Source organism: Ambystoma mexicanum, chromosome 9, assembly GCF_040938575.1.
Source record: "Ambystoma mexicanum isolate Mex_15411 chromosome 9, UKY_AmexF1_1, whole genome shotgun sequence".
NCBI classification, from domain to species: Eukaryota; Metazoa; Chordata; class Amphibia; order Caudata; family Ambystomatidae; genus Ambystoma; species Ambystoma mexicanum.
Window position 1 is genome coordinate 710,611,086 of NC_090931.1, and position 15,880 is coordinate 710,626,965.

At 43.1% G+C, this 15,880-nt stretch overlaps 1 protein-coding gene across 2 annotated transcripts in view; it reads right to left on the reverse strand.

The window, feature by feature from the left end:
- Positions 1 to 15,880, reverse strand: part of C9H2orf80 (chromosome 9 C2orf80 homolog) — a 142,080-nt gene that overhangs the window by 74,483 nt on the left and 51,717 nt on the right. For both annotated transcript variants that reach the window (XM_069615603.1, XM_069615602.1), the window contains exons 3-4: positions 11,200 to 11,281; positions 8,637 to 8,719 (exon numbers count right to left, since the gene is read on the reverse strand). In XM_069615603.1, the coding sequence (XP_069471704.1) occupies positions 8,637 to 8,719; positions 11,200 to 11,281 (165 nt within the window). The remainder of the gene's footprint in view (positions 1 to 8,636; positions 8,720 to 11,199; positions 11,282 to 15,880) is intronic.

The following is a 15,880-nucleotide window of genomic DNA, read 5'->3' on the forward strand; positions in this document are numbered from 1 at the left end:
CCCTACTGATCCGTACGCTCCTGCAGAGCAGTAGTCATTTCGTCTCACATTAAGCCAAAAACACATTCCTGTCTTGACAAAGAGATTTGTGTATTTGTAGTCTAGTGCACTCAAATGACTGTGACCAAGACTTTGTTTTACGTTAAAGACCATATTGATCATCAAAAAGTAGGTACAGCCATGGGTGCCAATATAGCTTCCAATACAGTCACACTTTATACAGAATAATTTAAAGAATGCCACATCTATTCAATAGACAACATGAATCATCACCATGTAGAGAGATATGTTGATATTTTCTTCATATGAAATGGGTCACAACACAAAGCACTGGTCTTCATAAAATGACCGAGTGTGAGGTATCCACAACTCAATGCTCAGGCAATACAAGCAATCAGCAGAATTACTTTTTAGATGTCCCCATCAGTGCCGTGGAAGGTAACCTCTGAGGGAGACCATGGATCAAACCCCCACTGATAGCAACTCCCTGCTTCACTAATCTATTATCCACACAAAACACTTTCAGGTTAATATACTCTATGATAATTTCCTTAGACTTAACAGAAAGACTTTGAGGTAGAAGTGGCATAACTGACAACTAAACTGACACACAGATAGGCTATCCGGCAGATAGGTCAAAGGAGCAAACAGGACAGCCATTAACAACTACCAGTGTGCCCCTCTGGAAGAAAGAGTTAAAAAACTGAACGCAGAAAGAGTTCTATGTGTCAACATGTTTTCTGACTTGTCTTTTCAAGTTAAGATTATCAACAGAAGCTGGTGGCTCCCATCAACAGGCAAAGATTCTCTTTGTGTATAAAACATTTCTAAACCATTGTATCTAACTGAAGTTACGAACTTGCTTTTTAGGAGTTGTAGTATCAATTAAGGGTAATAAGTGCTGGGTTACTATATCAAGCAACCACACAGGTATGCATGATAGTTAAAAAACAAAAAAGGAAATTGAATAATTTTATGGGGTGACATTTAAGGGATATGTGATCTAGTCAGTGCGGACATTGGGGCGCAGCTTCCCGGATCCAGGAGCTGGCAAAAAAAAATGTCACCCGGGTTTCTGATCAGGCTCGCCAATCCAGGAAACTCCATGTGCACTCTACGGTTAGTTTAAAATGGTGCAGTGTGTTCATTAAACCATAATCGCTCGGTTCAGAGGCAAAACACTTCCCCACAAGACCACTTGTCAGTCTTGGCAAGGAATCTGTGGAATTCCAAACAAAATAATGTGTTAGGAAAACATATAAGTTTATATTTTTTCCTAATACATTATTTTGTTTGTTTACCATGTTTTTGGAAGTGAAACAAAATGTATTGCCCACAATGTAATTCGGTGAATTAGCAAATGCATAGCAGCAACTGACATGCGTGAGCCTGCAACCATCAAACTGCATTTGTTTTGCTGTCTTGCAGCCTCTTCAGAGGGCTTCCTGCCAAGCATAGTGATTCATGCCTGCAGTGCAGCAGCAGGTGGGCAACGCAGGGGAAGCGGACAGCAGGCAAGCATTGGACACTGCACTGAAGCTGCGTGGACTGTGAGGATACACGCAGGTGCTACAGCAGGGAGAAGGAGGATAGTCATCTGGGATAGCTGTGCTCCAGCTGCAAAGCTGCACGTTATTCATCCCCAGTATCACAATGCGCCTCGACGTGGGGAAAAAGGAGACTCCGGATGATATGTAGGCCAGCTCCTAACTTTCCGGGAGGGCCAGTGGCAGCTGCTGCTACTGCTGCTGCTGCTGATGCCGCTTCTGCTGCTACTGCTGCTGCTGCACTGGGTTCATGGATGAAACGCAGAACCGCAGCACCCTTGGTGAAGATTGCTTTGCATTAATTGGGATAAAGCCAATTTGTCCCATTTATTTTGATCATAGTCCCTACTCATTGGAGGATTTACTGCAATTTGCCTCTTTATTAATAATGCACTCTACAGGCTATACTAATGTACATTCTGTTTGGATTTAAAAGGGGTGCACATTTTATACTGTGATGGCAACATAAGAAACTGAGCTATTTCCAAAGTGTTCATGATTAATTTTCTGAGGGACTGAGATGCAAATATTTATTGGGGGTTATGGGGAGGATGAGTAAATTTGAGCTCTGGGGGCAAGGTGGGGCCACCTGTTCAGTTATGAGAGAACTGGAGGTGGTACAACAAGGATACTGTACAGTCCACCCAGCCTTCTAATCTCCAACCAGCGGACCAGCCAGCACCCTCATCTAAAGGAAACACCCTCCTCCCAGGTGACTGAGATGCACAAATAAGAGTCCGCAAGATACAAGGGTACTGTGAAGCAGACACACAAAAACGAGCATCTTGCCAAGCATTCCACTGAGGGCACAATCTTCGCACCACTGACCGTTATCGAGCCTGGTCATGAATGGAAGAAACTCTCACCATGGAAGATAGAGATCAAAAGGACTGAGACACTTGCAAGACAGCAGATAACATGGAGGTATGACAGAGAGGTTCCCTGCTCCCGTTAGGAGGAGAAAGGGTGACCCGTGAACAGTCTGTGCACAGTGGAGTAGGGAGAGGTCCCTTGAAATCAATCAAGAAATCACTTATTATGGCAGACAGGGAAATCCACCACACATGGGGATAATAGGAAAGAGATATGAAGCACACGTGGTGGGGAGGTGGGATCACAAAGCCCTGAACAATCCTGTGGCCAGGCATTAAAGGGGACATAGGCCCGCTAATTCACCAGTTTATTAAGGCAACAGAGACTGCTGAAGCAATGTAAAAGGAGGAAGAAGAAGATCAAAAGTAAGATAGTGAGGATAATGTTCCACAGAATTAGAGAGCAATTGAGAAAGTGGATGGAGAACAGATGGAGGCTAGACCATTTACCCGAGCGCCTAAACACAGATCAAGCAGGAGAAAAGTTTGATATAAGGAGCTTTTTGGGGATATGGCTGAGAGCCTGGCAAGGGCAAGAGAACTTTAAGTGATTATTAACCTGACTGTGGCTATATCCCACATCCTGGTGAAGCCAGACACCATAAGAGATTGAGGTGAATCCCTACTGTCCTACTATGGGCGGTCCTGGAAGCCTTGTGTGACAAAGTCACATCTGAGAGGCTAGTGTATGAGAGTAGGCTCACCTGCTCCCTGATTCATGTCCCTGAGTTGTTATATGGGAGATTCCCCATGTCACCCCTTCCAACCCTTGGTCTTGTATACATGAGAACTACCACTATCCTATGAGCAATTTTACTGCCTCAAAATGACAACTGCAATGATAAGGTTACAAATACCATGAACAAGAAGAAAGACACTTGAGGGAGACAGCAGGCTGTGTTGATACCATAAAGAATCCAGTTTATCAAGGAGAGAGACGTTCACAAGCACCCATGTAGGAGAATGTTTCCAATGAAAGGGCAGCAGTCACACTATTTCCAAGATGGCAGCCATACACTTTGAAACCACACTGAACAGAGCCATGGGCAGTCCACTACTCAGTTCAAACCAGATGGGGAATTAGTCGTTTGCACAGGCCCTATACAATCCACTGACGCACCTGGCACAGATCACCCAGCTTCTCAGCTCAGCCCCAGCCCCATAGTCCTATATACAGGGAATAAAGCAGATGGATGGTGTGGGAGTAATTAATCATTGTGCAGAGTAGAACATGGTAGAGCAGCAAGAAGGTGCACAGGTCAGAGCGAGGATCGGAGGAAATAAAGAGGAGGGAGCAGGGCGGAGTAGGTGGAAAGGAGAGAGTGGAGTGAGGGAGGTGGAGAAAAGAGAGAGAGAGAGGGATAGAGAGACGAACAGGTGTTGAAGTTAGTGCTCTGCTGCAGCCACACTCTTGACATTGGCCTGATATTTCAATGTGGATGGTCTACTAAGTCTCCCATCTTTCTGAGGTGAATATAAAAAGCAGCATTGAGGTGAAAGTTAGTTACAACTGCTAACAGTCCCTAGAGACATGTTCACTTTTTTAATGTACAAAATTGGTTTACTAAGTATATCAAGTACTAACGCCAATTGGTCCACCCCTTGAAACTCTGAACGTTGAAGGAATTGTAGCTGAATGTATTGCCTATTAAATAACTTCAGAATTGATTGAACCTTTAAATACAAAAATATATACATTAATAGGCATTTCTGGTTTCAAGGATATGAAATTTTGTTTCTTTTTATAGAATTATGGAATTATTATTTAGATTAAAAAAATAAAAAAATGTATTGATTGTTTAAATAATGGGGTAATTAACTGAGTGGTTGATTTATGTCAGCAAAAAACATACTGCAACAAAACTGATGACTGTAGCAGAAAGTCCCTCTGCAATGGTTTCAGAATGTCCTTTAAAGGCACTGGATCGTTCACATTTTGAACAAATACACTGTTAAAAAAAAGTCCCCATCCCTCCATAAGGCCAATGCGATCAATGATAAAACAATAAATCCTCTTTACATATGTTTCAATGGATGTAAGAACATGTATCGTACAAAATGCCAAGACAGATCCCAGGCAATGTTAAACATGGATATCTTCTCAGTGAAACAATATGAGCCATGAGTCACATGACACTATGGAGCTGTCAAAACTAAGCTTAGTGTGTACATCATAAGAAGCTCCCCCTTCACCACAGTTTGACTGCATTAGACAAGAATCAGCCATCTCGCTGGTCTCATAATAGCGATTAAAGCTACAATAACACATTGCAATCCAATCCCATCGCATACATTCTGGCATGTACTAGATCTTCCCAATCATTCAATCATTTCTCCTTGACTGTTTCCCAGAGAGGGTAATCAAGACAGGTACCAATTTTCACATATAAATTCAGAATTTCTCACAACTACAGCAAGTGAAAGTAGCCCAGACTTTGTCTTGTACCTCTTGTCTAAACTTTGATGTAGTCTGAGGTGAAAGGTTGTCCCGGGCTCCAGATAACCATATACATTGGCAAGTCTATCCCAGCAAGAATATGGCAGCCATTAGGCCTCACTGCAGTTCTGAGAAACTGTGCAAAGGTATTGCCACTTGCTCAGACAATTTGTCTCCTAGAAATAAACAAAAGCAACCTGATCACCTAAGGGAGAGGTAAGAAATGAATCTAGTGCATATCCAGGAGATGCATATGTCTAACCCGTGTTTTCTGAGTCTTCTACATCAGAGTTCTTTCCAATGGTTTCTTCATACTCTTGCATATACTAAACCTTGTTCTGTACCTTCTAAGACGTGTTGTGGCCAGAAGTTCCAGGAGCAGATTCAGAAGATAAAATAGATGAGGAACCAATAAACACCTTTGGACTGATAAGAGCATGAGTTGGTGCTTTACCAAATAAATTGGTTATGGAGAAGCAAGAATAGATCCGAAAGGCTGAGGAAAAGCCAAGCAACAGAAGCAGAGCTGATCTTACTCCCAGCGGTTACAGTTGTAGATTTTCTTATCAGTACTTTCAAAGCAGGCTGACATATCTATCCCTCTCTCTCGCTCTCTTTTTACCAATTAACAGGAGATTGCAATCAGGACATGTTTCTCACAACACTGCCCCTTGCCAGACTTCTCTGAAAGAACAACAAAATAATAGTTTAAGTCAGAGGAAAAGACACTACTGAATTTGGACAGATTAGTGGCTGGCTATTGCAGGATTTGCTTGATATTGATGCCTGCAAAATTCTCGCCATGTGATATTAAATAGCATCTTTAACATCCAGCAGGTTCAAATATTGGTGTACGTTTCTAATTTTTTTAGCATTTTAAATCATTTGTGCATAACTTAAGTTACTCTTACGCCCATCCACTTTCCTCCATACTCTTGGGGTGTCCCACGGAACCAGAGAGTGTTGCTATGCAGCATGTTGGGACTTTTGATTAGCGCAAGCATGTCTGGGCATGCCACCATGGTCCTCCTCAGCGTTCCTTGTCCAAAATGCTGAAGGATTGGTGGCAGAATTTTGTACAGGTGAAGCATTGGTGAGAGTGAGTGGTACCAGTGAAGTGTAGTGCATTGGAGAAAGTGGTGAGGATGGTGCATGGGAGGAGAGCGTGAGAGAGAGATGGATATCGGCATGGCATGTGGAGGAGGTACTGTGCGGGGCATGCCGAGACATGCTTGCTCTAAGCAAATGTGCTAACATGCTACCCAGCAACACGGTCCAGTCCCATCCGCCATTCAATAGGACATCCCAAGAATGTGAAGACAAGGGGATGGGGCATTAGAACAACTTAGGTTATGCAAAAACGATTTAAAATGCAAAAACAATTAGAAACTAAAACTAATATTTGTACCTCCATGATGTTAAAGATGATATTCAATATCTCCTGGTGATAATTTTGCCTCCATTGATATAATCCTGCAAAATACAGACACTAATCTTTCCAAAATCAATATAATACAAAAACAAGATGTAATGCTACGACACAGATCACTATATTTCAAGCTCTGCAAGCTCGAAAATATAATGTTAACAAGAAAAAACCTATTTGCAAAAAATGCAAGCATATCATTGCAATCCAAAAGCACATTGCTAAATGGAAGGCAGTATATAATACTTAACTACCTCAGGGGCCCACACCGGGATTACTAAAACCAATAGAGGTGCGTTCCTAATTACTCAACTTCAAAATAAATATCAGTACCATGGGATATTACAACTAGCAGCAGTACACCAATGGTAACCCCGAAAGGTAAATACTGCCAGTAAGGTATTGCGTGCTTCATTGCCAAGCATCAGTGTGTAATACCTTGCCATCCCCTTTCACCCTCCCTTTCTGCTGCACTTCTCCTCACTGCACTTGCATGCCCGAATACCTCATGGCCTACTAGGAGCAGAACTGTATTTTACTGTTTTTGCCATAGTTATTTTCCCTTGTTCCCCTCCCATTTAGCGTGTGGTCGCTTTGAAACACTATTCAGTTGTATACGCGCCTTATCAATGCTCAAAAAAATAAAACAAAAAATAAGGCTAGAGAAACAAACATACCATGACTGTGGGACATTATTGCTACAAAAACGTATGGCAGTAAAAGCTTTCACTTTAACTTGTCTGAGTTTCTGCGACATAATGAATTGAGTCATAATGTGTGCTTCATTTTTTGCTTGAATTTTGTTAAAATAAAATAAGTGAAAATGAAATTAAAAGAAGAAGTAACTGACAAAATACTGTTAGACTGCAGGAAAGCCAGTCCAATGACCTGCATGATCCAGAGCTCTTCACGGTATCACTGCTTCGGGCCATAAGAAGGTTCATAACCACAAGCAGCCCTTATTGAGACAGGTTCTGGCTTGCAAACCTATCCATGGGTTTGGAGTAGCCAAATTGTAATGCCCTATCAACACAATGCCCGATTTCATGACCAAGAATGGTAGGCCCCGCCCACCGAAGAATAAACTAAGAGTTGGAGAGACACATGCCTCTCCATGATCATTTTCCCCTGCGGCCTGTGGATAGCCTATTGGAGTCTGCTTGCGTCAATATCTGTGACAGTTTTCTTCATTTCGGTAACGAGTCCTTAACCCTGGAATACAAACACTGCTTTCTGAATTCACAGGTATCAATGATTTGGCCTTCTTCAACATTGACCCTGAACAGACTGACATTAGACCAGCCGCAAAGAAAGAGTTTGATATAGCATCAGATATGGCTATGATTTGAAGACATTAAGCCATGGGCCCTGATATCACTGCAACATAACATTGAGACGATAAAAAGAGAAAAAGGAACATGAAGCAGTCTTATCTTTTGTCCTATTAACCTTATCTATATTGTGTGAGCTCTTTTTTTTTCTTTTACTTCCTCAAATTACCAGAAGGCAAACGGGATCCAAAATGGAGAAAAGGAAGTAAGGTGCACACTATTCAGTCACTTTAAGACAATGGGAACAACAAAACACAAGAAAAGGCTTTTTGTACGCTTTTAACTATTAAATACATTCATAAATAAATGGTTGGAGCTCTGTAGACTAGCATAACTGGAATCTGTAAAAAAGAAAACTAATCAATCATTGAAAATATTGGTCCATATATCAGTCGTATTGGAGAGGGAGGATGGCAAAATCGGGATATTCAGTTTACTTTAATTTTTACTCACTGTGATCCTCTCACATAAAACAGTGACCGCCTAAGCATTCTATAAGCTTGATAGGATTAACATATTACTGAAGTCACATCAGTGAGCTGAATGGGTATATTTATTCCCATGAGTTTAAAGCTGGAGGGATTTTATCTGGTTCAGAATGTGCGATAATTGAGAATGTCATAATCTGCCCACTTGAAATGTGCAACTCTGGGGAGTACCCATCACTGCCAGAGACCAGATATCTCAGCATTGCACCAGGACTGCAGGAGAAATAGTACTAAATGTTGCATCAATGGACTAGAGACCAACGTCCCCCTGACCTGAGAGCTCCCGGCTCGGCTGTGGCCCTTTTCTTTGACCAGGGAGCAGCAAAGCCACCCTTCCCTCCTGCCATCTACATGTGTGCAAGAGTTAAGCTATGCAACTCCAATCCAAGCCTCTGATCTACTCCTGCCTGTGAGAACTCCCAAAAATGTTTCTTGTGACAAAATCAAGAAGATGTTCAAAAGGATCAGTTTGCACAGTGACAGCACAGATTTAGGTTTTCTCCCAAATGTTTGAAACAGATGAAATTACACTCACGTTTTTTCTTTTTCTGAAGTGGAATGACTTTCAGAATCAGTTAGCCACAGCAACGCAACTCCAATGGCCAGGTCATAGTGAGCCTAAATTATGAAATACAAAGAAATACTGTAAAGGCTAAAGTGATAAAAGATTGCCAAAAAGATCTAGTAGACTGCAGGATTCATCCTTTTTCGTCAGGTACTATACAAATCAGCCCAAAGGTGGCCTCCCCGCAGGAGACTTCCCTCCCATGCATAGGCTCTATGCTGCCCCTATTTAGTGCAAGAGGTAAGCCCAATGTTATGGTCTGGTGATCATAACAGGGGACAGTCACGCGGTACGTAGGTGGTACGTAGGCTTGACACTGGCCCTTTCAGGGCTACTTTAGAAATAAGGGCTTCCCTTATTGACCTTAGGGATAATTCAACCCTCCCTCCCACCTCCCCCTGCCCCACCTTTGCCCCAATAAAACCCGGGGGAATAAGTAGGCAGACACCTTTAAGAGATTCGAGGAGCAACGGCCCCATGTAGATGGCAGTGATGACACACTCGGCTCCCCTTGCACTTGTGCAAAAACCGCCATTAAATATTCAAAAAGAGGAAAATTAGTTAGGCGGAAGAATCCGGGAGGCAGTCAACCAGCCCAAAGTCTCACTGTAGAACTGGAAAATGCCAACAGGGGCAGGGCCTACCAGCTGTCCTCGATACCATCAACCGAAACAGGAACTCCTAGATGGCAGACAAAGTTCCTGAGGCTGCAGTGAAGGTGGGAGAATTGAAGGAGGGGGTGGGAGATTTTCAGGAGGGGGTGGATGAGTCAAGAAGGTGGTCAGGAGATTGTTGTAAAGGGTTGGCAAGCTGAAGCAGGAGGTTGGGGAAAAGCACAAGGAGAGAATGGAGACTTAGTAGAGGGGGCAGGCATTTTCCGAGAGGTGGTTGGTGAGGGATACAGGAGAATACCATTAAAGAGATCCAGTATAGGCAGCAAGAGAGTACGTCTCAGGGGAGTGTAATGGAAATAGAGACTGAGGAGGACAAGGAAGCAGGAGGAGATGAACAATGTTTGAGAAAGAAGAGAGAGTTTGAGTAGAGAGATAACACCTTTGTGAGGAAACTGAGGGGAGAAATCAAAGGTAGAGAAATTAAAGAGGGGATGCCCACAAGGTTGAAGATGAGAGTGGCACCTGGGTGGGTGCAGAAGAGGAGGAGAAGGTCTAGACCCTTGAGAGATAGAACAAGGAGATTAGAATGGTGAAAGAGCTACTACGAGATGCAAATAAAATATATCAGAAGGATACAGTGGATGATTGGCAGACCTGTATAGGAGGGGAAAGCTTTAGCAAATGCCAGGTATGCAGAGAGTGTCATGAGGGCTGAGAGGACTTGATTGGGCCCAGGCATGCAGTAGAGGCAAAAGAAGGAACAAGCCATTGGCGAGGCAGCGCAAAGGGAGATTATCATAGGTGACAGGTTAAGGGGTGGCCAGAAAAAGGGAATGTTTGGGACCCCAAACAAGGAGGCCAAGATCCTGGGAGGCCGTCACCCCAGCCTGATCCAACCCCCTCTCCGTGAGAAACTGTAATACTGCCTTCAAGTGTGCTTGTCCGATCTTTGATGTCAGAAAAAGTTGAGCCCTTGTCATCCAGTCAGAAGTTTTCTCTTTTTCTGAGACTTTTTTATAGACAGACACAGGCTGTGGATGGACCCAAAATAATAGGTGAGCTACACCAACCCTTCATATGCATTTCATTTAAAAATACTTCTCGACATTGCTGAATTATTTGCCAGGTTGTGGCCTGCCGTCCATACTTTATGTCAGTCTATTGCGTGTATAATCTATTATGCCATTGAAATTCTATTCTCAATTCAGTAAATCGATTCAGTGTCTAGCGCTACGATCCATTATCCCTTTCAATGGCCCACAGTGGGTGAATATATATTTACTAGGCAGAGCATCGAACTAGCTACCCATCTAATGAACTTTAAGAATAAAATAAAAACATTCTGGCTCTTTAAATATTTGGATAGATTGCTGAGTTCTTCCTCGCCTGTATCTCTTACAAGGGGTATTGTAATTAGTTCCAGGTGGACGTACCTCTAAAGGTCCATGAAAAGTTGTATGCCGTCCCTCGTTAGTTAATGGATATCTTCTACTTTACTGATGCTGTCCCACTAATGATTCTTCTGTTACCTGGGTGCCCTCATGCACTGTTACACTGGATGATTTAAAATGTGGTGTTCCACAGGGGCCTGCCCTTTCACAGGTGCACAATTAACTAAACCAGGGCTGCCATTGAAGGCAAAACTGAATACAGTTCATGAGAACAGTATTTTATGAGAATTGGTTCAAAATCCTTTAAACTACGAATTGTATATGGTTTTACTTATGATTTCTTTTAGATTACTGAATATATTTAATGTGTGATGAAACTGGAAATATGTACAATCTCTAAGAGTGTGGCTACAAAATTAATAAAAAGAACATGAGAATGAATTCTCAAAGAAATCCTATTCTTTGAACCATTTTTCAAAACAGGCATAGAGCTTCTAGAATGATTTGAGCATGCATACATGACCTTACCATTTCATCAATCATGTTTGACTTCCGTCTTCCTTTAGGATCAAATTCATTTTCTCGAAGTCGGGTTCCTACGTAGTCTCCCCTAGAGAATAGAGAAAGGAAAGCATCTTTTAATGCTCGGAGGAAGGAAGGAAGGAAGGGAGGGAGGGAGAGAGAGAGAGAGAGGGAGAGAGAGAGAGAGAGGGAGAGAGAGAGAGAGAAAGAGAGAGGGAGGGAGGCGCATGTGAAAAAACGTTGCAAGTGAGTGTGAAATGGAAAGGAGGAGCCATATAAGGGTTTGATGGAAAAGGAATCCTAGTAAGCGAGATATGGACGATCTAGAGAGAATCTACTTTAGAGGGAGAGAGGGTAGAGGTTAGACAATGTGAGACGGAGAATGGTCTCATGCAGGTGGTATGGTGGTATTTCTAATTCAAACACTGCTTGCATGAAAAGGGTTCATCTCTTATCCTAATAACAGCTGCAAGAGCTAAAGCCGCCTGCATTGAAGACTGTGCCAGCAACCACTATGTAAGCTGCTAAAATGACGTTGCACGCCCCTAGCAAAGAAGCTCTAGGCGGTGTGGATCCAGGAAAGGGAAATGGTTCTCTGGCTCTGCAAGCACTCTCAGCTAAGACAGGCCCACAAGATTCCAGTGCTCCACAGGCTTTCTCGACACACTAGACCTACGTGATTTAAGCATCCTTTCTAGCAGCGCGTCAAGGTTCTGGTCTCATTTCAGTGATTGTTACTCCCTTTGGGGCATCAATGAGAGGGTGGTACAGTCCAGGACCTGTTACCTGCATGATTTAGGGTGTACTATGCACAAAAGCAGAGCAAGTGACTTATCAAGTCTGTTTACACTCATCAGCAGATTCTCTTTTCTTTCTCTCAGCAGCTTCTATTTCACTGTTGGTAATGTACCTGGGTCGTTACAGAAGTGGGCACCTCACTGATGATGCCCACTGAGGCTGAAACATGCTGGGTGTTGCTTGGGATCTCATGCAGACGGGGTCTGACCTATACCTTCTGGCTAGACTGCCTCATTCGGGTGGTATCAAGCCTGGTTTGCTTATGGTCTTTCCCCTTCTGTAATGACGCAGCAAAAAAAATGGAATGGAGATCAGTGCAGAGCAACTGCCAGTGGTTATGATTAATTAAAACTTTCCTACTGATCAATGTGATCATTTTGAACAAAGCTTGTTTGTGAAAATCTGCTTCCAGCTCCCAGTTGGCAAAAGGCACTGAAAGATGTTGAGCAGAACAACCCTTTGCAGACTTTTCATTCATGACATTGCACCACATTCGTATCAGTGTCACACATCCGTGCATGAAAGACTTTGAATGGAGCACAAAGCAGCCCCCATTTCCAAAAGCCAGCGAATGTGCAACAGAGCCACTGAAGTGCTTGCTCTACCGTGGGATCATTCCTTGGAAACGCCCCAGTGTGAGATTAACAAGAGGTTTATCTACTCAGCATCGACCGAGCGTCTCTTTCACACCTGTGTCGCCTTCCCTCCTCTCTCTCCTGGCAGTACTCGGCCTGGACCCCATTTACCAAAACGACTAGCAATACACGGTGGCGTTATAGGTAGGCGCGTGCCCTGCATCAGTCACTTTCCCAACTCACAAAATGTGCCATTCTCCTGACTGAGAGACCCATGCAAATATCCATTTGTACCATTCGAACATTTGTAAGAAATACACTGTTGGTTAAGGCCTTTGTCTCGGGAGAGTGGGTTAATTAGCGCTCATACTTTTAATGAGGGTGTCTGTTTTTATGCACTCGCTTTAAGCACACAAGTCTGTTGTGAAGGACAAAAATAACACACACAGAGTAGCTTAATCGGCTGCCGACACTCTAGAGACTCTCCAGTATTGCAACACTCTAAACACATGGGAGCAAAGGTAACAAGAACGGTTTGTAACGAAGAGGGCTCTGTTCTAGTAACTTGCCTGGTGCCAGGCAGCAGTGTCGGCTCTCACCGGCATCTGCGAATACCACACTGGCAGCGTTTCCAAAATAACAGCAGCAACACAGTTCTCCTAGCCGTGTTGCCATAGGTAAAACCTGGCAACAGGGTAGTTTCTAGCCAACTTGGTGACTAGGGCGAAACATCAGAATGCGCCCCCGGACCCCAACAGACTGGCACACGTCCCTCCGAAAACTACACCTCTCTCGTGCGACAAAACCCCTCCTCAATATGAATAAATAATTGCTATATAAATTAAGCTAGTTTCATTACATTCTAATTCAAGTACTTTACAGAAGAATTCTAATGTGAAAACACAGCTGTTGCTCTGAAAGTAAACGTATTTTCTGTCACCTGCTCTTAGGGAAGACCTTGCCTGAATGCAGTTTCAAACTGTCGTACTGGCACACTGCTGTGTGAACAGCCTGCCCGGGTCTGAGGGCCCACTGACCTGGCCCTGTGTTGCAGGTGTTCTGTTCCTACCACCTAATTTGTATTTCACAAGGGGCAATACTAGACTAACCATATGAATTATTTTCTGATAGAAGGTTATCATTACAAAATGGACAATCTGGTGCACTACACTCTTATTGTTTGTGTGAATCTCTATATGCACAATTGATGCATGGCTTGGTGCTCACATCACGGTTCACAATATTCACCCTAACATTAAAATGTTTGCAACCATGAACCATACATGCTCATTTAGAAAGCTTACGATTTTGGATGAGAGTATAACATGGCTGCAACATCAGCCACTCAAAAGGGGTTCAAGAGTTATTTTGCTTCTTTGTTTCTGAAGAATTTTAGAGGAGGAAGGGCTGGGTCTCCGTGTGGGCATGCCCAACCCCAATACAGAAAAATGTTTAGGGAATTATATCTACAGGCAGGGCAGGATACCGCACAAGAGAGACCCAAAAAACAATGCACAGAAAGGCTATACAGAAAGGATTGTACCTCTTTCAAATTTTAGCCTGACCAGTAATAAGCTGATGAAGCGTTTTAAACAAAACTGGCTTTGGATGCCTGGTATAGGGCCCACAGTTACTCAGCCACTACCTCCTCACCATTGAGCAGGCCTCATAGGTTATTTCAGCAATAAAGAGCAAGCCCATGCTTTATCTAACAGAGATGGCATTAGCATCTCTTATTAGTGCTGGCCTGCAGCTAGTGAAAATCATGGTGTGGCAGTGTAGAAAGGGCGTTTGGCCTAGTGGATTTACAATTTGTGGCAACTTCTTTGATTGTGTTTAAATGTGGGTACGGGGTGGCATGCTCGTCAGAGTCACATACACAAAACAGTCCAGCGTGCTCTTATATGAACATTGCCACATCAGACAAAAACAGGTATATGTGCTTTTACATAAGGGAGCCCCACATAGACAATAGGGTGCCGACTTGGGCAGCGCACAAATCATTGCTGCACACATATCACTGCACTGATTTGCCATGGACTACTGTCTGCATGGTGACACACAATGAACTCCACTTTCCTAATCAAGGTGCCAGGTGACATTGAGTTGCCATTTGGTGTGTGCACTAGGCAGCGGCTGGCTTGTTTAGACAATTAAAAGACCTTTGATGCTCAGAGGATGCTTTTAGACCATGTCCCAAAGCAGCCACTAGAATACGTAAGCAAGAAAACTAGAGTTAAACTTCCCAGGGATGCACCTTATTTAACTAAAAAATAAAAGAGACACAAAAATAAAGAAAATAGTTTTAAACCTTTCTGTGCGGCACGTTAATTCTCTTTTGCATAGGTTTGATCAGCTAACTGATACTTGTGCTAGCCTGGTGAATTAAAATGAACTATGTTCGGTTCTTAACACTGAAATGTTAAGCACATACTGTATAAAAACAATGGCTTGTTAAATGAGCCATCACTTATAAATTGCCCCACTTGAAAGGCTGTCAACACAAAGAATGAGGGACGCAGGTTGTGTGACTCCAGAGCATCTCACATGCTGTGTTTTGAATATGCATTCCTTTGTTTGCATATTCCGAACGAATCACAGTCATCTACAAGTCAACAGAGATCAGCCAGCCGCATATCGCAGAGGAGCACCCAACGGCAAAGCAGGCTGCTTAATCAGTTGTCCGGCAGCTTTCTGTGTGGGCCCCTTACTACGCCCACCTCCTAAACTATTTATCTCTGCTCCCCGGGCCGTCGCCCAGTCCTCCTGGGCCAAGAAACGGGGCTGCCTTGCAATATAAACATATTATTTTAATTTTTTATTTACTTATAACGCGCTGATAGCCTGCATGCATTTGGGCGCCAACATATAGACAAAGTGTAGACCGAACTTACAAGAAACAAGACACAACATAAAACATAAAAGCACTATCAGGGAGAGGCTATACTTACTCTAAATCTGGTATCACCTGAACAGGTGATTTTTAAGTTTTTTGTGAAAGATGGTGTATTTAGGCTCTAATCTTAACTGTAAAGGTAAATTGTTCCATTTGGTTGCAACCTTTATATGTAAGGCTCTACCCAGTCCGTTTGTTTTCTTGGGTGAAGCCACCGTGATATGTCCCTGTGTTTCTGGTCTAAGAGCTTGACCAGGTACATAACAAGCAATGTTCTCCTTAAGGTATACGGGTGCTATCCCATGTATACACCTATGTGCAAGGGTCAGAGCCTTAAACTCTATTTTGTCTTCCACAGCTAGCCAGTGCAGGTCTCTTCTGTCTTCACTAATGTTTTCTTTCTTTGTTTTCTTTTTTA